Source organism: Dama dama, chromosome 12 (genome assembly GCF_033118175.1).
Source record: "Dama dama isolate Ldn47 chromosome 12, ASM3311817v1, whole genome shotgun sequence".
Classification (NCBI taxonomy): Eukaryota; Metazoa; Chordata; class Mammalia; order Artiodactyla; family Cervidae; genus Dama; species Dama dama.
In genome coordinates this window covers 4,235,814-4,260,921 of record NC_083692.1, presented here as the reverse complement: position 1 = coordinate 4,260,921, position 25,108 = coordinate 4,235,814, and the positions used below count along the sequence as shown (strand labels likewise).

The window sequence follows — 25,108 nt, the reverse complement described above, 5'->3', positions numbered from 1 at the left end:
TGTACTCAGATAGTAATTAGACCATACTTTCTCTAATACATACATTTACTCTCCCACATTCCAAAGTGGGAGTTTTGAAACGTCTCCCACGGCTTCACCACCCCCTCACCCTCAGATGATGAAATATCAGCGAAGGCCGTCAGAGAGGATCCTATTTCCCCACCTCCAAACCTACCAGCTTTCCTGCATCTGAACTTACACTCCCTTCATTCCTAATGACTGCAGATAATTTCTTCCTGCCCACCTCTCTCTCCCAAAGTACTCCCCCATCTCATCCAGCCAGCTGCTCAAGCAAGAAATTGTTAGTCTTGATTCCTCACTTTCCACCATGCCTCTACACCCAGTTTATCAGAAAAACTGCTGGATCCACCTCTAAAATCTAAGCCATCTTTGTCTAGTTCTATTTTCTCTCCTACCATCCTAGTTTAAAATGTCTTTTGCTTGGACTACTGCAAGAGCCTCCCAATTTTCTGGAGGCTCTTCCCTCTCTATATTCTTAATAGTGCAGTGAGTGATGTACTCAGACTATAAATTAGATCACATAAACTCCCTTGCCTATAACTCTCCGGTGATGGACTCTGTACTTAGCAGGAATCCAAACTCCTCTCTATGACCTGCAAATCCCCACGTGACTGACCCAACCTCTTTCAAAGTTCATTTCAGAGGCCTTACTCCAGTCATACTAACCTTCCTGTTTTTTGATTCAGCTTTAGGGCCTCCACAGCAAAGAGTTAACACAAGCAGGACTGAATTCACTATCACTAGAATGGCCTACTTGCTAATGTGTAAGAACCTGACTTTTGAAAAGTTTCCTGTGTTGATAAGGCTATTCTGTCCATCTGGGGCACTGAGTTCCTGCTTTCTCCTGGGAGTACGCTATTTCAGTCGCTGTGGCTTTGTGATCAGCCCCCAATAACAAATCTTGGCCTCTGAGTCCTCAGCAGGCTGCCCTGGGCAGTAGCTGTGTGACCCCCAGAGCAGTGCTTTGAAAGAGACATAGATCTAGAACCACCGTGCCTTAATCCTCTAGGACCCCTGAAGGTGTGGGTGGTCTAGGAGTCTCAAACCAGGCCTGAGTCTGGAGGCCTCAGATCACCCTTCGGCTGTCACTGTTTAGTATCATTTTGGCCTAGCTAAATCGTACTACTTCTGAAAAAAAAAAAGTTTTGTTGCTATTACCCTGTTGTTTTTTTTTATCATGTTTATCACCATCTTAGATCATGTTATTTTAAAAACTGTACTTATTTATTGCCTGTCTCCCTCTAGAGTAGGACTCAGCAAACTTTTACTGTAAAAGTGACAAAATTGAAGATATTATGCAGGTTCTTATGTAAAAAAAGAAAACAATCTTCTTTTGTGGAAAACAAATTTCCACAAAATTTTTATTGATGAAATTCACTTAGTGAAAATTCTTATATTGATCTACTAGTAAGAATTAATTTTTTTGAGGGGGGATATTAATCCACTTAAGTGGGGTTCAAAGTCAATGTTCTTTATTTTTTAAAAGAATTACAAATGTTCATCTGTTAATGATGACCTATAATGATTTTCAACTCAGACAATGTCTCACAGATAGGTACTGTCAAATATGAATATCAATCAAAAAGCAAATGATTTTAACTGAACATGTTAATCACTTGGAAGGCATTCAGAAAATTGTTTTAGAGTTCTGGCCTGATGTTTGTCTTTTTAGCATGTATTATATTACAGAATAACAACTATAAATTGAAGGTTAGGTGGAAGTTCCTCAACTGTACAGTTAAACAGATTTTTAAAATATGGCAATTTTCTTTACACTTGTATCAAGATCTAAAAAAAATGCTGCTGGAACTGAAAATTGAGCCCAGAAAATATACTTGCTGCAAATTTGTGTGGGAAAGGGAATCTGGTGTCTTAATTTCTAACAGTATGAGACGTACACAGTGCAGTTTGGTGTGACTTGTGATTCAAAGACTAGTTGTCATCGAATGACTTTCCTGCGGTGTACGCTTCACACACAAGCACTGTAATTTCAAAGTGTCTAACTGTAGCTTCCTTGTAATTTCAGGTTGAATCATTAAGAAACATTATCGAATCTGCAGCAAAAACTCATTTCCAAAGCCATCCAGTTTTCCATAATAAGAGACTGCGGGCAGTTCGTCTCAAGAAAAATTTCAGTCCGGTCTCTGAGTGACAGAAATTGCAAAGAACAAAAAAAATGCTACCACTGCTAAACCACTGCACTGCTGTGGTAGGGGAAGTCTGGACATTCGCCTTCTATTTCTGACAGAAGTCAATGGAACTGACGATGCTTAAGGCTGTGAGAGCAAATAAAGTTAACTGCGGACTCTCAAAAACAAAATACTGAGGTTCAATTGTACATGATAGATTGAAATATTTTTCACAAAGCATCTGCTGAGGACTAACACAGTGAATAAACCATAGGCTTCAAGTGCCTTTAAAGTTCATAAGCCTTGTAAATTTTACAAACTATCCTCTTTTCTGCTCTAGCTCCACACATATTTTTACCATCCTCAGTTGAGGTACATCTTAACAGATTGCACTTCAGGTTGTACTGAATTAATATTTTCTTAAGCTATTTGAAAATATTATCTTTTCAAGTTGTTCCATGGAGACCATTTATGGAGGCAAACTGTCACTTAAAAGTCAGCACTGATGCCTCAAATAAACAATTGGCAACATCTGTCAACCTAACAAGAACCAAGGGAAACCATTCAGAATCATCTGCCCCCTTTTTTGCCTGTTTTTACGGACTACTGATGTTGTTCACAAAGCCCTCAATTGTTTTAGCAATGGTTCTTGGCAAAAAGCTAATAGTCTTAAACAAGTTTATCTTCCCTGGACACTCATTCATTGCAGTCAAACATGACTTAACTAAGCCACCAATAAACAGCTTGTCTTAATTAGCTAACAAATGAGTCATTCAGAACCTTACTTAGGTTTTAGCCATATTTTATTTTTATTTTTGAAGAAATACTGTTGTGATGAGATATGTGTTTTTTAAATAATTTTTTAAAATTTAATTTTATTTATTTATTTTTGGCCACACCACACTGCATGCAGGATCCTAGCTCCCTGACCAGGGATTGAACCTGAGCTTCCTGCAGTGGAAGCCTGGAGTCCCAGACACTGGACCGCCAAGGAAGTCTCAAGATACTGTTTTAAAGTTCCTAGTTTTTCTGATTTTTGCTCTCCTGTGACCTGGGGATATTGCAGTAAAGTCAGTGTGAAGATGTTGACATATACTGTATTCTTTCAGCACAGCTACAGTATCACTGCATAAAAAGCACAATGTTTTACCATCTCATTTGACAACAAGATCCACACTTCACTCTGCCTTTATAGTTTGACATTCAAAGTCTATTCTTCCTTTCCCCTCTCTTGTTTTGCCATGATATACAATGCTTAAAAAAACCAAAATGGCAGCAAAGTGGATACACCTAAAAAAGGTTATATTTAGTGAAGTCAGTCAGATAGAGAAAGACAGATACTGTGCGATATCACCTATATGTAGAATCTAAAAAACAAAACAAACGAACGGATATGCAAACCAGAACAGACTCACAGACACAGAAAACAAACTGGTGACCTAAGGAGAGAGGGAAGCGGGTGGGGCAGGTTGGGGGTAGGAGATTAAGGACACAAGCTGTTTTGTGTAAAACAGGTAAGGATATGTTGTATAGCACAGGGGAATTATAGCCTCTATCTTGTATTAACTTATAGTGGTATATAAGCTATAAAAAATGGATCACAATGTTGTATACCTGAAAGTTATGTAATGCTGTATACCAACTATACACAACAAAATGCTGTGGAATAGAGCAATATACGTAGCACTCAAAACCTGTCAGGCCTTAAAACAGAATCCCTGCAGTCTGTCGTGTGCCAAGCTGCACGGGAAAGCAATAAGTGTTAACAACAGTCTCTGCTGCAACCCTGCCATGAGAGCGCCAAAGCCGCCACGGTCAGCAAGTGAGGAACAAGCAGGGCCACGTCCAGAAACCCCATCTGTGGACACTGAAACCTGTATTCCATACGCTTCTCATGTTGTGTGAGATTCTGTTCTTTCTTTGATATTTTCCAACTATTTAAATGACTATAAACTGTACTCAGTCACGGGTTGTACAAAAACAGGTGGTGGGCACGTCTGGCCCAAGAGCTCCAAGTCTGCTAACCTCTGCTCTTGAGTGTAGCCCAAGAGCAAGGCCCTTGTCTGCTGTGCTGTATACATCTGTGGTTAAATAGTCAAATCACAAAATCATGCTTTATCCTGGAGGAGAAGGAAATGGATACAAATCACTGGGAAATGTTTCTTATCAGACTGTTAATTCTTACTATATTATATGAACTGAAATTTAGTTGAAAAAGCCTAGCTATTATAATATCTAAAAACAACCGACATGCATTTGTTCATCTAAGAGCTTTGTAACTTCACAAAGTCATGGTCAAATTCAATAATAAAAAGTTTTTTTCAAATCTTTAAATGTTCTGTTGATCTAACATATGCAATAATTTTGATGGGTTATATAAAAATAGTCATTGAAAAATTTTTATTTCTAGGCAATAAAATTTACTGATTCATACTTAGGATCAAGTTTTAGCCCCACCTTTATTCCTACCAGCTATATGATATTGGTAAGTCAATACCTACTATGGAGAATTCTTGTGACGACTAAAGAGGTAATACAAGTAAAGTGCTTACAACAATTCTGAGCACACTAAGAAAGTCAAAATATATCAGTTTAAAAAAAAATTACTGACAGTATCATGACATTAAAATGATATATTCTTGACTTTTAAAAAACCCAAAATAGTTCAACTGTCTTATTACTCTATAAAAATGTAGGCTATCACTACTTAACAATACGAGTAAAATAGAAAGTGATAAATTTCCTTACCTGACATGTCTGCTGAATCACCTATAATGGAAAAGTAGCAGAAAAATAATTATCCAGAAACAACAAAAACACTATATGCAAAATTTATTAAAACTCAATTACCATAACATAATTTTAAATAATTTAAATAATTGTCACATACAAAATTAATTTCATTATGTAAAACTGAGTACACTGTAAGTGAAGCCACTAATTTCAATTATATATGCATATTAATATTATATGTGTATGACCTTTCAATCTTTAGATCAGTATTTCCTTTAGTGAGTTACATGAAATTATGAAAATGTTTAAAATAATACTGATATGGTTTAAAATTGATATGACTTTATTTTGGTTTACAAATGCCCTGTTAATAGATCCTTTGGGCTTTCATATAGCTCTACCTGAAGGGAAGAATCAGATTTAAATCATCTGAAAGAAATGATGGTAAAAGTTGACATGTAACTCAAGGAAAGGAAGGCTCTTAACTCAGGCCACAAACTAACCCCTTTCTTGTTTTTTTTAACTAAACATTTTCTGTATGAGTAAAAGATTGCCAAAAAAGAAAATATGAAATTCATTGTATTTACAGTAGAAATACTTATATTAATCAAAATTTTAGAGTCAATGATCTTTAGCAAGAAAGAAAGCAGAAAAATTTAGAAACCTTTTCTAGATAGATGAAAAGGTTGTGTCAGTTGTGTCCGACTCTGTGTGACTCTATGGACTGTAGCCTGCCAGGTTCCTCTGTCTGTGAGATTTTCCAGGCAAGGATACTGGAGTGGTTTGCCATTTCCTTCTCCAGGGGATCTTCCCAACCCAGGGACTGAACCCATGTCTCTTATGTCCCCTGCACTGGCAGGCAGGTTCTTTACCACTAGCGCCATCTGGGAAGCCTATGAAATTATTGTTTCAAGGACATATTGATAATGTAGATGTACTGTGTCCTGACCTGGAATATGAGAGAAAAGGCAATATAGTACTTGACTTTGCTGAGAAGACCAGTCAGGATATACCACTTTTAGATTTGAACATGCTCTGATGACCACCAAATGATCACAGTACTTGAAACTATGTCACATGAAAAACAGTTTAAAACTGAGGGTTTTGGTTTTGGAAAACAGGCTTATCCTGGAATATCTGTGGGCCTGAGGCAGATAAAAAGTACAGATAAAGACCTAACCATCACAGGTCTAAATATTCTAGGTGCCCCAAAATGAGGACCGGTGAATTGCAATGAAAGAGAAACAGATTTCTGTTCTATATGAGGAAGCACTTTATAACAGAGCTTCCTAATGAGAGGTTAGGAACACTTACATATAAAAACATTCCTTCAGGCCCACAATAGATAACTGTTTCTCCTAAATTCTTGAAGTCAGAGAAACATTGATACAAGTAAAATGATGCAAAGGAACCATTACTCAATGGTTTCTTAGGTCAATTTACCAAGGCAATAGAAATAAAAGCAAAAATAAACAAATGGGACCTAAGGAAATTTAGAAGCTTTGCATAGCAAAGGAAACCATAAATAAAATGAAAAGACAAGCTATAGATTGGAAGAAAATATTTGCAAATAACTTGACCAACAGGGCTTAATTTCCAAAATATATACACAGCTCATAGAACTGAATGACAAAAAACAAACAACCCCATCAAAAATCGGACAGAAGACCTAAGCAGACACGTCTCCAAAGACACAGTTCAGTATCACAAATCATTAGGGAAACGCAAACCACTCACTTCATACAGGTCACAGTGGCTACCATCAGACAGTCTACAATTACTGCAAGGATGTGGAGGGAAGGGAACCCTTCTACAATGTTAGTACACATGTATGTCTTAGTCCTTCAGTTGTGGCTGATTCTGTGACCCCAGGGACTGCAGCCCACAAGACTCCTTTGTCCACGGAATTCTCCAGGCAAGAATACTGGAGTGGGTTGCCATTTCCTCTTCCAGAGGGCACTGTTGCTAGGAATGTAAACTGGTGTATAGCCACTATGGAAAACAGTATGCAATTCTTTAAGAAACTAAGAACAAGAGTTGCCATGTGATCCAGCAATCCCACTCCTGGGCATATATCCAGAGAAAACTCCACTTTGAAAAGATACATGCATCCTAATGTTCACAGCAGCACTATTTATAAGAGCTAAGACATGGAAGCAACCTAAATGTCCATCAGCAGATGAATGGTTGAAGAAGATGTGGTACATATATACACAATGGAATACTACTCAGCCATAAAAAAGAATGCAATGGTGCCATCTGCAGCAACATGCATGGATCCAGAGATTATCATACTAAGTGAGGTCAGTCAAAAAGAGAAAGACAAATTCCATATGACATCACATATATGTGGAATCTAAAATATGACACAAATTAGTTTATTTTACAGAAACAGACTCACAGACATAGAACACAAATTTACGGTTACCAAAGGAGAAAGGACATGGGGGAGGGATAAATTGGAAGTTTGGGATTAGCAGATACAAACTACTATATGTAAGACAGATGAAAAACAAGGTCCTACTATATACCACAGAGAACTATACTCAATATCCTGTGATAACCCCTAACAGAAAAGAACTGAACTACCCTGCTGTACATCAGAATCTAACACATCACATATCAACTATACATCAATAAAATGTAAATAAATAATAAATTCAAAGCTTAGAATACTGTTATGTAACAGGTTAAGAACTGACCTACTTTCTTTTTAAAAGGAGAAAATTTTTACAGAAAGGAAGATTACAATGGTCTTTGTGGCATAACTGTAGAACTAATAGACAACAGAGAACAAGTTTCTAACTGATCATATTAAAGCATAAAATATCTATTCAAGAAGGGGAAAACACCTGGAAAGTTGCCTTAGCCATTGAGGTTCACTGAAATCCAACAAACCCAAAGATTCTGATCATTTTTACAAACTATACAAGGGTTGTGAAGATCTCAGTGATCAGGTCTATTACGTAGTAGTCCTAGTGATCAATTACTGGTAGATACGTCCTAAAGAGAACTGCCACCCTCTCATTTTGCTTGTGGAGTTATGACCTTTGTCAAAGTTTTCTAGAGAGTTGAAAGAAAGTAGCAAGACAGGGGGTTTCAAAAACAGTTGGCAAATCCGATCACCGCCAAAGGAAAGGGCAGAAGGGCTCACCGACAAGGCACAGGCTCGGCTTCTCCTCTTGCCAGAGTGTCCCCGGCCGAGGCAGAGGCTCTGCCCTCTCGGACAGTTACTTCTCAGCTCCTCTTACTTACCACTCCTGCCTCAGACTCTTCCTTCCTGCTTCACATGCTATTAAATTAAAACTTTCTGCTGCTCAGAAATTTCTACTGAAGGATTAAATCCAACTATTTCAACCACCATAAAATACATTGCCCTTCATTCTGAACTGTCTGAACCAACACAGATAAACAAAGTGAAAGAAAGGTACCTGGAAGCAAATAATAGGTAAAACTGGATGTGTGCTTCATGTACAAATGCATTTCAAACAACACACAAAAATGTTTTAGTCTTTTCCCCCTAGGATACTGAATTAATTTAAACAAGACAATTACTTAACACTATTTCTTTTTAAAATACAGAAACATACCTACTTGGCCAGTTGCCACTATGTTGATAAATTTGGGGTGCTGATTTACAGTGAGGCACAGAATATCATCATTATGTTCCTGATAAAAACTCTGAGTCCCTATAAAAAAAGAATTTGAAAATTAAATTTGAAAACTTTAACGTGAAATAGTCAAATGCACTTTACTCAGAGTAATAGACTGCTGTTTAACTTCCTTGCTTATTTAACATATATTTTTTGAGCATAATATATATACTTCATCCTACGGATGTAAACGTGACTGAGAAATCCTTAAAGCAGCAGAACCCTGAACGGCATAACCCATGTAAAACCACGTTGGAGACATCAAGCGCCACAAGAGTTGAAGATCAAAGCGTTATTTATGGAAATACGCAATGGTCTGTTCTTCTTACGAACAGACGGCACTCCTGAACTGACACGACAGATTCTGGAAATGTGAATGTGGTTGGGGCAGGCGTTTCAGGAGGAGGAATACTTGAAGCAAAGATACAAAGGCAGGGAAGCCGTGGGTATGCATACAGATGGCTCGTTTGGCTGAAATACAGGGTAACAAAAAAGAAAAGTGAGAAATATCGTTGGACAGGCAAGTTTGAACTAGAATCACAGAGGATTTTGAAAACAACCCTGTTATTAAATTTTATATTTATTCTGTAGTCAGTGGGGAGGTACTGAAAAAATTCTGACCAAAGAAGTAATACGATCCATCTAGTAGCAGTGACAGTGAAGAGGCCGTGGCAGACTACGACTGTGCAGGAGGCCAGAAGGGGAGGCTCCTGCACGTGGAACGGGGAGGCGGGGAAGGGGGCCCGGGTGGCAGGCGGTCCAGATCAGCGGGCACCGCTGACACTACTAGGTCCTCCAAAGAGCAAGACAAAACCAGAGAAAAAATTTAAGTAACCTTTAGTATACCTATCACTACTTCTGAACTCCTTCTCAAAGTAAAACGTGCTTCATACTTCCCAGGGCTGTGTTCAGTTAAAGGAACAAATAATTATATGCGCTACTGACTAAATCAGCAGATCAGCCAACAGATCAGGACTTCTTGGACTACACGCATAGCAACGTACCCCCAGAATGGTGAGAGGCCGCTGGGCAGGGGCTTAGTTGTCCCTCTACCCCGGCTCTCTGCATCCCATCATTAGGAAGGCGAGTAACTAAAAACCAGAAACTAAAGAAAGCTACATGTATAAATATGGAAGTGTATTTATACTTTCATCCTTATGTACTGTGTCTTTCTTATCTTCTATATTCTCTGTGAAGGATAATGAAGCCTCAAAGAGGATTTTCTATTAATAAGAGGTATTTTTTAATGACCTAAAGTATTGAATAGAAAATTACCATTGATTTGTGTAATCTTGATGAATCTTTTCTTTAAGGAAACTTACCATATTAATGATTAATACTAACCAGGGGTAGGGGATTATGACTCATATAATCCATTCTACCTAATTACAGTGAAGCTACCAGAGGAAAAAAAAGCCAGAAATGTTTGCACTAGATAAGCCGTATCTTCAATGCAAACAGTGACAGACTATTTTGTTGGGCCCAAAATCACTGCAGACGGTGACTGCAACCATGAAATTAAAAGACGCTTGCCCCTTGGAAGAAAAGCTATGACAAACCCAGGCAGTGTATTAAAGAGCAGAGACATTACTTTGCTGACAAAAGTCCATCTAGTCAAGGATATGGTTTTTCCAGTAGTCATGTATGGATGTGAGAGTTGGACCACAAAGAAAGCTGAGTGCCAAAGAATTGATGCTTTTGAACTGTGGTGTTGCAGAAGACTCTTGAGAGTCCCTTGGGCTGCAAGGAGATCACACCAGTCCATCCTAAAGGAGATCAGTCCTGAATATTCACTGGAAGGACTGATGCTGAAGCTAAAGCTCCAATACTCTGGCCACCTGATGCGAAGAGCCTACTCATTAAAAAAGACCCCCGATGCTGGGAAAGATTGAAGGCAGGAAAAGAAGACAGATTGAAGACAGATTCAAAGACAGAGGACGAGATGGTTGGATGGCATCACCAACTCAACGCACATGAGTTTGAGTAAGCCCCAGGAGATGGTGAAGGACAAGGAAGAATGGTGTGCTGCAGTCCATGGGGGTCACAAAGAGTGGGACACGACTGAGCATCTGAACGAAAAACAACTTTCTGACTTTATGAAGTTTATAAGTTTATGTAATAAAGCAATCCAAAATTAATAGAGAATTACTAGTAGGGTTATCACATCCTTGGTCATCAAATGATGCTTAGAGAACTTTTTGAACAATACAATCAGTTAAATAGATGTCAAGAAATATTTTCCCATCTCTTGAATCTAATAGGGATCATCAGTCAAGTCACAGGCAAGCAGCTTTCTTAGTTAACCTTTTTGGCTTTCCAAGCCCTCAGCATGAACACTGCCACTCCACCACCAGTCCCCAGCAATCACTCACCCAACATGTTCCTTTCAATCACTAACTATCAAAGACAACCACTTGCGGGGAAACAGAATACAGTTACAAATGTTTTTGCTATAAAACATGCTTTCAACACACAGGAATCCTTCACTTCTAATCGAGATCTGTAAGCACTTTGCATTATGAAGTCCTTTCCTGCTGTGCTATACTCTCTTCAAGACTGTAAATTACTTAAAATACTACTAGGAAGTTCTACAGTATGAAATATTCCTATTCCAGATTCATGTATTTTAATTGTTTATATTTTTAGCAGAGTTTTAAGATGCTAAATAAAACATTCTCAATTTTAAAAAGAGGGGAATGGGGAATTAGGGTTTCCTACCTGTAGCAACATTGTGAAGAATTCCAACGGATGCGGTGTGATAAATTATATCATCACCGTCATTTAAATAATGAACATTATTCCTGCAGTCTCGGCCTCGATAGCCAAAAACAAGCTCCAACACAAGGTCCTAAAACAATGATAAAACCATTATACATTTGCTCATGTCTAAATGTTCACCATTATTTTGTTGTATATAGTACTGGTGATCTTCAGTCAAAATGGAGGATGCATTTTTGATTTATAAATTTCAATCACAAAACTAAGCTAGATACACCTCTATCTAAGCTTTTTTGGGCAGCTGAAACACACATTCCATACTTTTCTACATAAATCTATAAAAATGAAAAGGGAAGCACACTGACTCCAAGAATTTTAGTTCTTAAGATTTCGTGTGTTAAACACTGAGATACTTTGTGTCCAAAAGAAAAATATTTCAATTTGTGTTAACTGTTAGTCAAAAATATTTGATCCGCATATACAACTGAGAATAAATGAGGTCCAAGTGATATGCTTCCAAGGATCCAAACAGTGTATCAGCTTCATGCACTAAGCACGCTGTCTCCGATAACTCATGCTAAAGATAATCCTGCTACTTCAAGTGCCCATCTTCTTTGACCGGTGAGGCTAAGGGGGGCAGGAAGTGCAACAATCACCCTCCCACAGCTTCACACCTTGCTTTTGACCTCACCTAGCAGTCGGCTTGAGGACTTCCCTGTAGCTCAAATAGTGAAGAATCTGCCTGCAATGCAGGAGACCAGGGTTTGATCCCTGGGTCGGGAAGATCCTCTGGAGAAGGGAACCCACTCCAGTATTCTTGCCTGGAGAAGTCCATGGACAGAGAAGCCTGGGGGCTACAGTTCGTGGAGCTGCAAAGAGCTGAACGCGACTGAGTGACTAACACACATCCAGCCGTCTGTCTGTTATTGTTGACACTGGGGTTATGAAATGCTGGGAGAACTTTTCTCTTTTGCTCAATTATTGTAGAAAGTTTCTTTGCTTGGAAGCAGGGCCATTATTAAACTCTACAGTGAATATATCTCATGGGGTAAAAGTTCCTAATTTAGTATAAATATTAAATCTTTAACTTATAAGTTCAAACCACTAAGTACAGGACACTCTAAGGTGACTATGCTTCTATAAGCCATAGATCATTCTACACATTTACATTTAGAAGTTCTCTGAGATATGGTTCAGTTCAGGGTATTATTCATAGAAACCTAAAAGACTAATTAAAAAAAAAAGGGAACAGAGGATATCAATCCAAGCTCAGACTTGACAGTTAAGCAATCAATTTTTACAACCGAACAAGAAAGAATACTCAGTACACTTATTTTTATAAAGAATAATGGTAAGATTTGGGTGTTCTACAAAAAGGAAACAGAATAAACCCTGGATACCTTCTAAGGTACAAGTTAAGACCGGGGGGTGGATCCTCCTCACCTCTATGGGCCTCTTTTTCTTGCCGACGTTGTTGGTCTGGAGTTTCTCTGGTTGTGGTGGGGCCCTGCTCACTGGAGGCCTGAAACAGAAGTGGGAGAGAGAAGGGGAAGCATCACCTGGCATCCTCACCCGGCTCCTCTCAGCTGCCCTCCAGAGAGAGCTGTCTCTGACACTCCTTCCCCAGAGTGAACCTAATCTGTGTTTCTCACTAGACTCCACCCTCTACATCTTGGTATCTTCTAATGCAGCAAGGTAGAAAGAAAATGTCAGAACTTCTATTCACTTTTTTTAAAATTTCTTTGACATATGTATCATAAATGCAACTAATACAATAGCACAAGAACAGACTGGTGATAAAAATATCCAAATGTTAGTTTTACAAACTCAAAAGCTTCTCGATGGGGTGTGTTATCAACAACAGCCTAGATTACTGCTCTAACGTAGCTATCTCAGTATCTTGCACATGGTAAGTACTCAGTATATTCTTCTTGAATTTTGAAAATATCTCTATAAACTTCCCACACTGTTGGCGATGTAAGACACATCTGAGTTCAAACGTGTACTCATCACCGGGTCCTCTGTGTCCTTTATCTTCTCCTCTGAAGTTCCTAGTGTGGTTACGGAGACACTGTCAGTCAGGCAAACAAAACATTTTACAGCCACTCTGTAAAGGTTATTACTATTGCCTCCAACTCCTCTTCCCTCATTTTCACTATTTACTTCATATCTTTCAAACTTACACAGTAGCTCTCAATCTATTCCTCTCCCTCTGTTTCCACCACTAAGTTCAGAATCTATTTATAATGTGTCATTAGGCATATGGAGTTCCCATTTTCAGCTATTTAAATGTGGCAACTCTTCCCTAAAAAAAGCCTTTTGTTTGTTGTTTTTTTTAAACCCACATCACTTAGTTTAAACTCAGATAGTCATTATTCAAATGTTTACTAAGCTGAACAGTGAATCTAAATCAATCATATATCAACTCACCCTTCAAATTTTAGTATTAATTGGGTAACAACTAAATCAGAAAATGATATGTTAACTTTCTAATCAATAAAACTTTAACATTTCTAAATAAATTCATAAAATTAAAGGCATGACAATATATTTGCATTTTCAAAGTGATTTTCAAGGTACACACCTATAAAAAGTAAACAAAGTGTTATATCTTGAACATGTAATATAAACGTGTATTTTCATATGTATATGAAGCAGTATATAGAAGTATATAACCATGACTGGTAACATAAAAGTTTTGCACTTGCAACACTACATGAAGGACTTTTCAAATTATCACAAAAATATTTTATTCCAAACGTTTCTCATATACTTTTAAAATATCTATAAGTAATAAATATAATTAACTTTATATTATTTAGTATTTTAGTATATGTGCTGCCAAAGCGAGCACTATTACTTAATATTTTAAAATATTTCTGCTAAAATCATTTTAAAGAATGGGAGCATCCTTGCCTTCTCCTCCAAGTTGTTGACCTTTATTCAGTGTTATTGTCTGACAGCTTTAGTAAGTGTATAATTTTTATCTATAAATCCTGTATAAGAATTAAGCATACTTTAATTTTTTAAAGATAATTTATATAGGATATATTATAGCTTAAAATTATATAACTTGGAAAATTATACAAGTCAAATGGATTAAGTTTAGTAAGGCAGTTACTTATATGTTATGAATCCAATTATTAAAGTGAAAAAGTAAAAGTCACTCAGTCGTGTCCGACTTTCGTGACTCCATGGACTGTAACCCACCAGGTATGAATCCAATTATCAAGATATAGTCATTTTAGGGATACTGATTTCAAAGGAGAAAAACATGGAAAGCTGTGAACAGAGGTGAAGAATACCAAGTAACACAGCTCATTAATGGTAAATATCAAAGATAATAAAAAGACAAAATCAGGCCTCATGGACTAGAGCAAAGAGAGAGGGTTACCTGGAGCCTCTTTCCAGCAGCAGATAAAAAAGGGAAAAGATTACAACACAAATCTGAATTTAAAATAGTAGTAAAATATTTCCTGTAATAAAATACTTCTACACATTTAACGCAGATAAACTATATGGTATATAGTAAAGGCCTATTGTTTTTGTTTATTGCTGTATATTTAAAAAGGCTTAAATTATTCCATTAATGGCAGGGAAATCAGAATAATAAAGATGAAATGGAAAAGAATTCAACATGTTCTATGTTGTATATAGCTTGCCATTCTTATTTTCCACAGTGCAAACTGAATTTCAAACAAAATATTTAAGCTTATTTAATGTTTATTAACTTAAAAGGCTGGTAGCACTGCACTGCTATTAAGGACTGTCTAAGAACTGAAGCTCCCCCTCCTCTGACTCCAGAGGGATTCCCAGTCAGCCAGTCTAACCAAGCATGCAGAGGCAGTCTTCAGACCATGTGGTATTTGGGACTGTTCCAGCAAAGGAGGTAACTTTAAAAAAATTCCCCCAAACAACATAATGACTGAACAGAACTGGAAGGGATCACAGATGTTGATCTTATCCCCCTTCCCAATGAAACCAGGAATTCTCTTACATGTCTAGAACACCCCTTCACAACCCTGATGACAAGTGGGCATTTACTAAACCCTGCATGAACAACTGCTTGTAAGATGGCAATTTTATCTCCACTTAAGTTTTTTTTTTTTTTTGGAAACTAGTGATTCCAAAAATGATGAATTATTCTTTATCTGAAGTAGCCACCCAACTTTCCTTTATCCTGTGTTTCTTTCTAGTTCACTGTAAATTGTCAATGTCCCTTTAAAATGCAGAGCTCAGTCCTAAAGAAGCTACTCCAGGTCTGATGCTAGGTCTGAATGTTTTACTTCTGTTAAAATAGTGTAAGATTATGAGGGCCTTTTAAAGAAGTCACATCACACTCCAGACTCATATTTTTGCACACATCACCTCCTGCTTAAAACAGAGTGAATTCCTGCTATCTGCCAAATTAACTAAGGAGTACCTAATATTTGAAGTTCTGCACAATCTTTCTCAAATTTACTTGTTCATCTTATCTGTCGGCATTTTCCTACTGGTGCCTTTTTAAACTTCCAAAACAGACGAGGCTTTTCCATATTGTCCTGTTTCAGAAACAGTCTGAAGACACTTTTATTTTACTAAAGGTAGCTATCAAAGGACCCCAAACAGTCCTTTCTTGCACATATCATTTTATTAAATATGTAGATATCATTATTGTCCTATGTTAATGTTTTGAAATTAATGAATATATTAAACAAGTATGACATGAAACTAACAGGCTTGCTATCAACTGGAAAAGTTTTCACTGATAAATACATGTGATTACTGTTTTTACAAGTCTTTGAAATTTAAGGAAAAACTAAAACTATAAGGCGTTTATGAAAAGTCATCTGTATAAACACTGATTATAAGGAAGACCCTTACAACAACACTCACATATTGTATCTTCAAATGCAACTCTTTTGTAGGATTTGTTCTCTTTCATTTTCTAATTCTTTCTCAGCAAAAAAGTGTTTTATAGGGAACACATAGTGTTTTATAAGTTCAGTGTTTTATAAGGAAGAAAATCAATACCCTAAAATACCATAAAGACCAAAGCAGAAGAATAAAATTTTGAGTAAAATATTTTCTTAAATAAAATAACTTACCTTACTACTCCCTGCCTTCAAAAGAAGCAAGAGAAAAAAGGAGATAAACAGATATGAAAACTGATGATGAATAAAATATATCAGTTTAGTAGACAGAATAAAGGTAATGTCAACAAAATTCTAAGGAAATACAATAATGCCTACATTTTATGTCACGTTGTTCTGATTTATTAAAAAATATTGGAAATTTGATTGACAAGTAACTACTTTAAATACGTTAAGACTTGTCATAAAAATACTTAAACAGAAAAACATAAAATTATTAATGTCATTTAGGAAAAAAGACTCCACAAAAAAATCAACTAAATAAAGTCAAATTGTCATCAGAAATATTTTCCTTTTAAGTAGATATTTGACAAACATTTGTTTTCTTTAAAAAATGTTTTGTATTTGATGATGATGTATTTTATTTAAAACTGAAGACAATTATGTATACAGACCATTTAACCTCTTCACAAAAGTTCAAAGTTGATGGAAAAAAAAACTTCATTTTTATCTCCTTTGACATTTGCATTTGATGAAAATGAAGACTCCTAACTATGAATCAGAATAATAACTTTTATGCCTTGGCATTTTCAGAGGAATTTAGTAGAGCTGAATTATAAAATAATTTGAAAACAAAATGCAAAATATATAAAAAATAATTTTGAGAATGCAAGTTAACAGCAAAGATTACAGTTATGACAGTGTCAGCCATTCTTTGTGAGCAGTAAAATATTTCTGTCAGAACTTGGGTCACTTCCACAATGAAGGAGGAAATTTAAGTGTTTTACCATGAGGGATGGTCTACAGATTAAAATTAGGTCACATTTTCTGACATACTACATTTATCTGATAAATGATAATATTTTCTTTAAAAATCAATATAATAAATGAGAAAGATTAATGAAAATATCTAGAGTTACTTCTTCCCTATATTATATTTTTCATTACCTGTGAGATATATTTTAGGGAATATTAAGTACTATACTGAAAATATTCTAATTATGAACACCCAAATTTGCATACTGATATGGCTCTAATGAATAAATTTATAGGCAGTATTCATTACTCTGTGGATATTTAATTTCAGTACTAAAAGAAAAAGCTCTTAGGGAGTTCCTTGGAGTCCAGCAGTTAGGACTCAGCACTTTCACTGCGTGGTCCTGGGTTCAATTCCTGGCTGGGGAACAAAGGTCTCGCAAGTAGTGTGATGTCGCCTAAACTATAGTAAAATGAAGTTTTAAAAAGGAAGTGTGTCAGAATTAACCAGAGATCTCCTTAGGTTACATTGTATTTTATTCCAAGAAAAAGGGTGGTGAAGAATTACTACCTAAATTCTTTATATACATTACTTCATTTCATGAAATACTCCATAAATTGTGGATTATAATGTTTATTTTACCTCTGAGGAAACTGAGGTTCAGAGAAAATGAAAAGTTTCTCAAGGTAACACAACTGGCAAATAATAAAAATGAGTATTTTAACCCATTTGCATGCTAAGTTGCTTCAGTTGTGTCCAACTCTGTGTGACCCTGTGGACTGCAGCCCACCAGGCTCCTCTGTCCATGGGATTCTCCAGGCAAGAATATTGGAGTGGGCTGCCATGCCTTCCTCCAGGCAATCTTTCCGACCCAGGGGCTGAACCTGTGTCTACCTGCATTAGCAGGTGGGTTCTTTACCATTGGCACCACCTGGGATCTTATTCCAAAAACCATGCCCTTTGAACTGTCTTCAAAATCAGTGTCAAGTCACCTCAACCTTGAATACTGTACAAGTATTTAGATCATGGTATGTTCAGCATTAAAAAAAACATACCTCTAGTCTAACACTCTGCCCCTTTTAATGCCTTTATGGCTTCCCTGGTGGTTTAGACGGCAAAGAATCCACCCGCAATGCAGAGACCAGGGTTCAATCCCTGGGTCGGGAAGATCCCTTGGAGAAGGAAATGGCAACCCACTGCAGTAATCTTGCCTGGAAAATCCCACGGACAGAGGATCCTGGTGGGCTACAGTCCATGGGGTCCACAAAGAGATACAACTTACACCACCAAACAGATCATCACTGTCTACCCCCTTTTTGTAAGTGACTGCTATCATCTAAGGAATACCACCATCAGCAAACGGGGCACCTGGAAGAGGCGCTGTGGAGACATCACGACCTCAACATTCTACCTAGAACTGCAGGGCTACTCAGTTCAACAGAATCTCCAGTTTCCCCTTCACCATCCATAACACGTATCTCACTCAACCTCATTCTTTTCCCTGAATATTAAATCCATAGATGCAGACTCACATCTCTCTGCCAATGGTGTCTTGTAACATTGTTTCTCTCTAGCTGAGCTCCAAATGTCTTTAGCATTATCCTAACTATATATTCACTTGAATCTTCAACTTAAATTCTGTTCAACTGTGAATGAATTCCCTTTCATTTTTAACTTTTTCCTCAAATACTTCTTAAAATTCTTCCTCATCAAAGGTCAGAGGTCACTGCTGTTCTTAACGCCCATTCTTTCTTTGTTCTTCATTGTAGTTTCTGGATAACTCTTCCTTTATCATTTCTTAAAACCTCTTCATTTCTGAAATCTATGCGATTTACTGATCCATATGCCTCTTCACTGTTTTCTATCTTCTCTAATGATTTTAAAAGCATTATGCTCACAATTTTTCTCTTGATCTGTCATTACACTAAGATACTTTATTAAATAAAGTTCTCTTTCCTTATAAGACTGCAGTGCACATAGCCTTATTTTGATTTGCTGATCTTGACAAAGACGAATAATTCCCAGAGACAAGCTATAGTTCAACTTGCCTTTTTGGAAAAACTTTAAAATAATGACTTTCTATCCTTGATCAAATGCACATGGATAAAAAGGCCTTTTCAAAACTTAAGCATCTCTCTGTTCATGTGCTTCCTAAAACATACTAGGTATTAGATTCAGTTTTTATTATTTCTTGAAACCCTATCACATATATTTATAAAAGTTAGAAAGTAAGATTCCTTTAATCATACAGACTTTATATATAGCATCATTCCCTAAGCTACTTGCAAGGACAGCATCATTACCAAAAAGTATTTAAGGACAAACATGCTTTCTAAGAGAAGCTGGGGACTGTAAAATGCAAGAGTACCACAGCTACTTATTTTCTGCAAAAAATTCATTCAGTTAAACAATCAATTCAATTTCTAATACTGATATCTTTTTCTTCATCTAGTTTTAAACTTGATTGTTACCTCTCATCAGTTGAGGGTTCTTTTTGTTGCAAATGAGGCTTGATTCCAAACATTGGGCGAATATTTGTTGATAAGGCTCTGATGGTGTAACTGATTTCATTCTCCCTTGTGACATCACTGTCATAGCCTAACATTAAAATATAAGAATTATTTTCTATGTTATAGCTGAGGATCTCAATTATGATCTTAAAAATCAGATACAAGGACATTAAACAATATGAAATAAGTTAAATACATCGTGTTATAGTCAAATTATGAAATAACATACAGCCAGTAACAATGATGTAGAAGAATATTTAGTGATAAAGAATACTGATTAAGTAATAATAGCAAGCTACAAATAAACCTCAATGTGATGCCATTTTTGTTAAAAATTAAGATAATGTGTATAAATACACATACCCCTGTGGGTAACATCCCAAATGTTAACAGAAGTTACCTCTGATTCAAATTATGGATTCTGTGTTCATTTTTTTATTGCAAAGTGTACTTTCTAACTTTTCTACAATGAGTGGGTATTACTGGTATAACAGGAATTATTTTTAAGTATGAGGTTCAATACTATAAATATACTTTAATAGTACTTCTTTAAAGTATATTATCATACATTGCTAAATGAAGAATAAGTCATCAGTATATGCCAGTCTGTTATTCTAGAGTCACAAAAAAAATTCTGGTGTTAAACAGACCAAAAAGACTAAAACAATAACTATTCAAGCATTATTATTACTTATTAAACTTCTGCAGTTTAAATCAGTTGTGCTAAATTTTTCCTATGTTTCTGTTAAAATATCTTAAAATCACATACCCCCATCTTCTTCAGAATCTATATCAGATTCTTCGCTATCACAAGGTCTTTTTTCTCGATAGCCCTCCATTTCATTTGTCCAAACCATTAAAGACATATCTGCGCCTCCTAAGGTAACCAACATGCTGTCATCGTAAGTCCAGCGAACATTTGTGACATGTGTACTATGGGCCACATACCTCTTAAACTTTCCAAATTTTCCCTAAAAATTAAAAAAAAATTCAAATTTCTGAGAAATTTTATTACTTGAAAAAGTTTTTATAATTTTGAACTTCTTTCTTAATCTTTGATTGGAAATTAATCATTGCAAAGGCACTTTGTTAAAAAAAAAGAGAAAATACTGAAACTCACTAAAATAAAAAGTAACAGTTCCCAAATTTAATGAGGATAGGATAACCTAGTAGTTTTGCACACTGCTAGTACTATGGGCATAACTCTTTCAGAAATCAACTTGGTATTCTACATTGAAAAGTATGAAAATGCTGACCTTTGTCTCACCATCCCTTTTTAAGAGATATATGCTAAGGAGGCCTTATCTACACAAAAAACATTTGCCATAGTATTGACTTAGAGCAGTGAAACGTTTTAAATACCGTAAATATTCAACATAGCAATAGTTAATTATGGTGGATATCTTTTAAAAACGATGGCTATGCAGACATATTATTGTAGGAAAGAAACACAAAAACTGGGAAAATCAGGATACTAATACCTATGTACATACAGCATGGCCATATTAACAAAAAGTAATTAGCAAATATTTCAGTATATACCCATGTAAATATCCTTCATTGTAATTCATTAGTGTGTTTGATTATAAGCAGATGTTACACACAGTAATGTATTTTTCTTTTAAACATAAGGAAAAATTCAAGATACTGGTAACTTATAAATCCAGAACACTAGCATTACTGGATTACATAGGTAAATTTCAGATCAACATGTCCTAAGCAGGTTTTAGACGGATATCTTTTCAAGGGTGTTAAAATAAGAAATGTCTTAAATAAACAAAACATGTTCAGTTGCTCAGTCATGTCTGACTTTGCAACCCCATGGATTGTGGCCTGCTAGGCAAGAATACTGGAGTGGGTTGCCATTTCCTTCTCCAGGGAAACAAAACATAGTAATAGTTAAATCAATGGATTCTTCGGAAACGAGGAATCAATAAAATCAGCTGAAATCAAAGAGAAATCTGTCATGAAAACATCAGAAGAAGATAGTTTCCCTATGATTTTGTGGTTCTTGTTATAGTAAGGAGAAGATGAAATCTGTGGACCAACATTCTAGAACATATTCTTAGGGCTTCTTTACCATCTAGAATACTGAGAGTGAAGTTTTTGACTAATAAATGTTTTATTGGAACACATTTTTATCAAGTAAAGTACTACAACTTCAGTGTATCTAAAACAAGGACTTGTCAAATATTTTCTTGGGTACCTTAGTTCTCTATGGGAATTTTTAAAACTTACGGTTTTGTTTCAATGCTGATCTAAAAATATTCATATGAGCAGTTAATTAAGACCATCATGCACTGTATATCATGATTTCAGTGCCATATCACAAACTTATATTTATGTTCATGTTGGTGTTAGATTATAACATACATCTGAATTTGTGACAAGTAAATGCATATCTATACTTGATATCATGAATTTTATTTTTGTGCTAAGTGAAAGCCTAATGTTTCCCAGTAGTTTGAACAGAAGAAAGCAGTAAAAGAATTTAGTCATCACACAGCACACAGTAATGTGGGCATGTACATTCGAAAGAATCTCTACAGTTTTAGAAAAACAGCATTATTCATCACATTAAACCAATGTTGTTTACTTTGATTTTATAGGTATTATAATTTACAGTATTTTATACTTAATCAGAACTTTTAAATGTTAAAGTTGTAAATATCAAGAGTTTGTAATTAGTGTTAATGATAATATATTTTATCAAAAGAATACTAAAATTATTTAATATTAGGACTAAAAGAATGATTCCTCTAAAAGGAATATTTATACTACTCAATACTGAGAAACTGTACAATATAATATATAACTTGAGACATGGGATCATAAATTATAATACTACTTCTGGATAAAAGCTATAAACATGATGTCAAGAACAGGAAATAAATTATAAACCTTTCATATTACAACATTATGTATTCCATATGTGATATTCATATTACAACAACGAAATGCTATGAAAGGGCATTAGCTTAACCATTTTTATAATTATGATCATTAGGAGAATTAAAGAAAAACACATACTTTAGCAGGATACCTAAATAACTTCACAAATCCCAAATCATCCCCAGTAGCTAGGACTGTTTTGTCACTGGTGAGGCAAGAGGCAGTTACGTCCATGACTTCTCCAATTACAGGCCAAATTCCCTCACAGCATAAACCAAGCACACTTGTCCATGATGCCCAACCAATTTTTTCTGCCTAAAAAATAAAAAAAGACTGCTCTAAGTTTATAATATCTCACTCTAAAACATTAACAACAAAACATTGAATATTTTTCTTTGTAACTAATTATAGATCTCACCAGTAAAATTAAAAGTTTAATAAAAACAGTGAAACAAATTATTAGTTGATCTGATTTTGTAGTTTGCCAAATCCACTAGTTCCTGCAGAAAAGTCTCAACATAACATCATTCAAGATTTATTTATCCACTGTGTATTCTAGATACTGAACATACAATGACAATATTAATGAATAGGACTTTTCCTGCTCTTAGAATATCAGAAACTGATTCTTTTGTTTCATGTCTAAACTTCTACGGGTACTTTATAAGCATGTTTTCCGATTAATCATCACTGGAAATTAAGAATCTCACTTACAATGCCTCTCCTTACTAAGCCACCTTCAAGTTAGATTTATTTAGTTTCTCTTCCTTGGACATGTCAAAAAGTTTTGCTAATAATGTCAGTCACAAAACCACACACATTTTCTTTTTCTTTTTTCCTTAAATAGAAATTTGCCATTAAGTATCTTAGGTACATGGGTTCCAAAAGATTTGACAGAGATGCAGCAACCCAGTCTTAGATGGCAGTTCTTTTACATGCTGTTGCGTGCTTCTTGTCTTTTAAGGAAAGTAATTAGAGAAGAGCTAGCCATACAAGTAAGCCACTTATTCCTTTTCTTAACACAGCATATTTTCCTGTGCCCAGACAAGCATCTGCTTTCTAACCACTTTTAGTCACAACAACATTTCAAGCACTACTATCTTCCTACCTCTCCACTGGGAATGGTTTGTTTTTTCCCTCTGGGAGCTTCAAAGAATAACTGTTCTTTAGCACCAGTGTTGACCTGTAAAAGCTTTCCTTAAAAAAATTAAAAAATATACACATATATAAAATATAAATACATACACAGTTAGTATGATGTTTAACTTTTGTGGGAAAAATTTAGCCTTAACATAAAAACCATCTTCCTCTGCAGTTAACCATAATAAAGTAATTACTATATAATAAAGTAATTAAATTCCTAAATGGCTTAATTTGTATTTGTGTGTGTGTGTGTGTGTGTGTGTGTGTGTGTGCACGCGCTTCCCAGGTGGTTCAGCAGTAAAGAATCTGCCTGCCAATGCAGGAGACATAAGAGATATGGGTTCAGTCTCTGGGTGGGGAAGATCCCCTGGAGGAGGAAATGGCAACCCACTCCAATATTCTTGCCTGGAAAATCGCACGGACAGAGGCGCCTGGTAGTCCACAGGGATGTAAAAAGCAGACATAACTGAGTGACTGAGCATGCATGCGTGTGTGAATAAGCTATTTCTGTTGTTTTGCATATAAAAATCCTAGAAATAAAATTTGAAGTATCTTTTAAAATATATATTTTTAACTGTTTTTGGAAAAGCTAATTTACAATACCATATTTAGAGAGGTGACTATCTGAAACAACAACCCCCCAAAATGGAGCATTTAAAATATTAACCTTTATCCAAATTATGAAACACTGACATATTCCACACATTCTGCTAAAAGACAAAGACATTCATTAAACCCTGTATGTTAAACAGCTGTGATAATTTTCGGAATTCCCTGGTGCTCTGGGGGTCAGGACTCTGGGCTCTCACTGCTGTGGCCTGGGTGGAGCCCCTCACCAGGGAACGGGGAGCCCGCGAGCTGCAAAGCAGAGCCAGAAACAGAGAGAAAGGGCCAACACCACTCTTAAAGGAAACCCTAATGCACAGGACTGTTTGCTAAAATTCAGTGACTGTTTATATCAAACTCATCTGGCAAAAACTAAGACAAATGACTAAAAAAGAACAATATTAAATTACTTTACAAATTAAGAATCTATCACTCTCTGTACTATCATTTGAATTATATTAGGCGAGGTATTGAAAAGTTTAAACTCCCAACATACATCTTTAGATATGAAATAAAGTAGCGAAAATCATTTTAAGAGTAATGTTTGTTCTTCACAATGCTTTTGAACTCATCTGTCAAATTATTTGTCTCTTTAAAGTAGCTGTACTAAATAAATAAGTAAATAAATAAATAAAGTAGCTGTACTAAATCAAGCGAAACTTTATCAGATGGTGAGTTACTGAAAGTCCTACCTCTGATGTCCCAGTCGACGTGGGTTATGTAACTCGTAGCGCCTTTGCATATTCCAACTCGCTTACTGCTCATGACATTGTATATATCTATAAAGCTATCATGCGACGCTACAGCAAGATATTTCCCAGAACCTATAAGAGAAACATATTTGTTTGAAATTTCCTACGGTTAGAAATATTTT

The 25,108-nt window shown here is 35.9% G+C and overlaps 1 protein-coding gene across 6 annotated transcripts in view; it reads right to left on the bottom strand.

The window, feature by feature from the left end:
* Positions 1 to 25,108, bottom strand: part of EML5 (EMAP like 5) — a 150,664-nt gene that overhangs the window by 21,226 nt on the left and 104,330 nt on the right. For all 6 annotated transcript variants that reach the window (XM_061156472.1, XM_061156474.1, XM_061156473.1 and 3 more), the window contains exons 23-31: positions 24,927 to 25,058; positions 23,594 to 23,682; positions 22,624 to 22,800; positions 20,363 to 20,564; positions 19,555 to 19,681; positions 12,698 to 12,776; positions 11,255 to 11,384; positions 8,474 to 8,572; positions 4,899 to 4,919 (exon numbers count right to left, since the gene is read on the bottom strand). In XM_061156472.1, the coding sequence (XP_061012455.1) occupies positions 4,899 to 4,919; positions 8,474 to 8,572; positions 11,255 to 11,384; positions 12,698 to 12,776; positions 19,555 to 19,681; positions 20,363 to 20,564; positions 22,624 to 22,800; positions 23,594 to 23,682; positions 24,927 to 25,058 (1,056 nt within the window). The remainder of the gene's footprint in view (positions 1 to 4,898; positions 4,920 to 8,473; positions 8,573 to 11,254; positions 11,385 to 12,697; positions 12,777 to 19,554; positions 19,682 to 20,362; positions 20,565 to 22,623; positions 22,801 to 23,593; positions 23,683 to 24,926; positions 25,059 to 25,108) is intronic.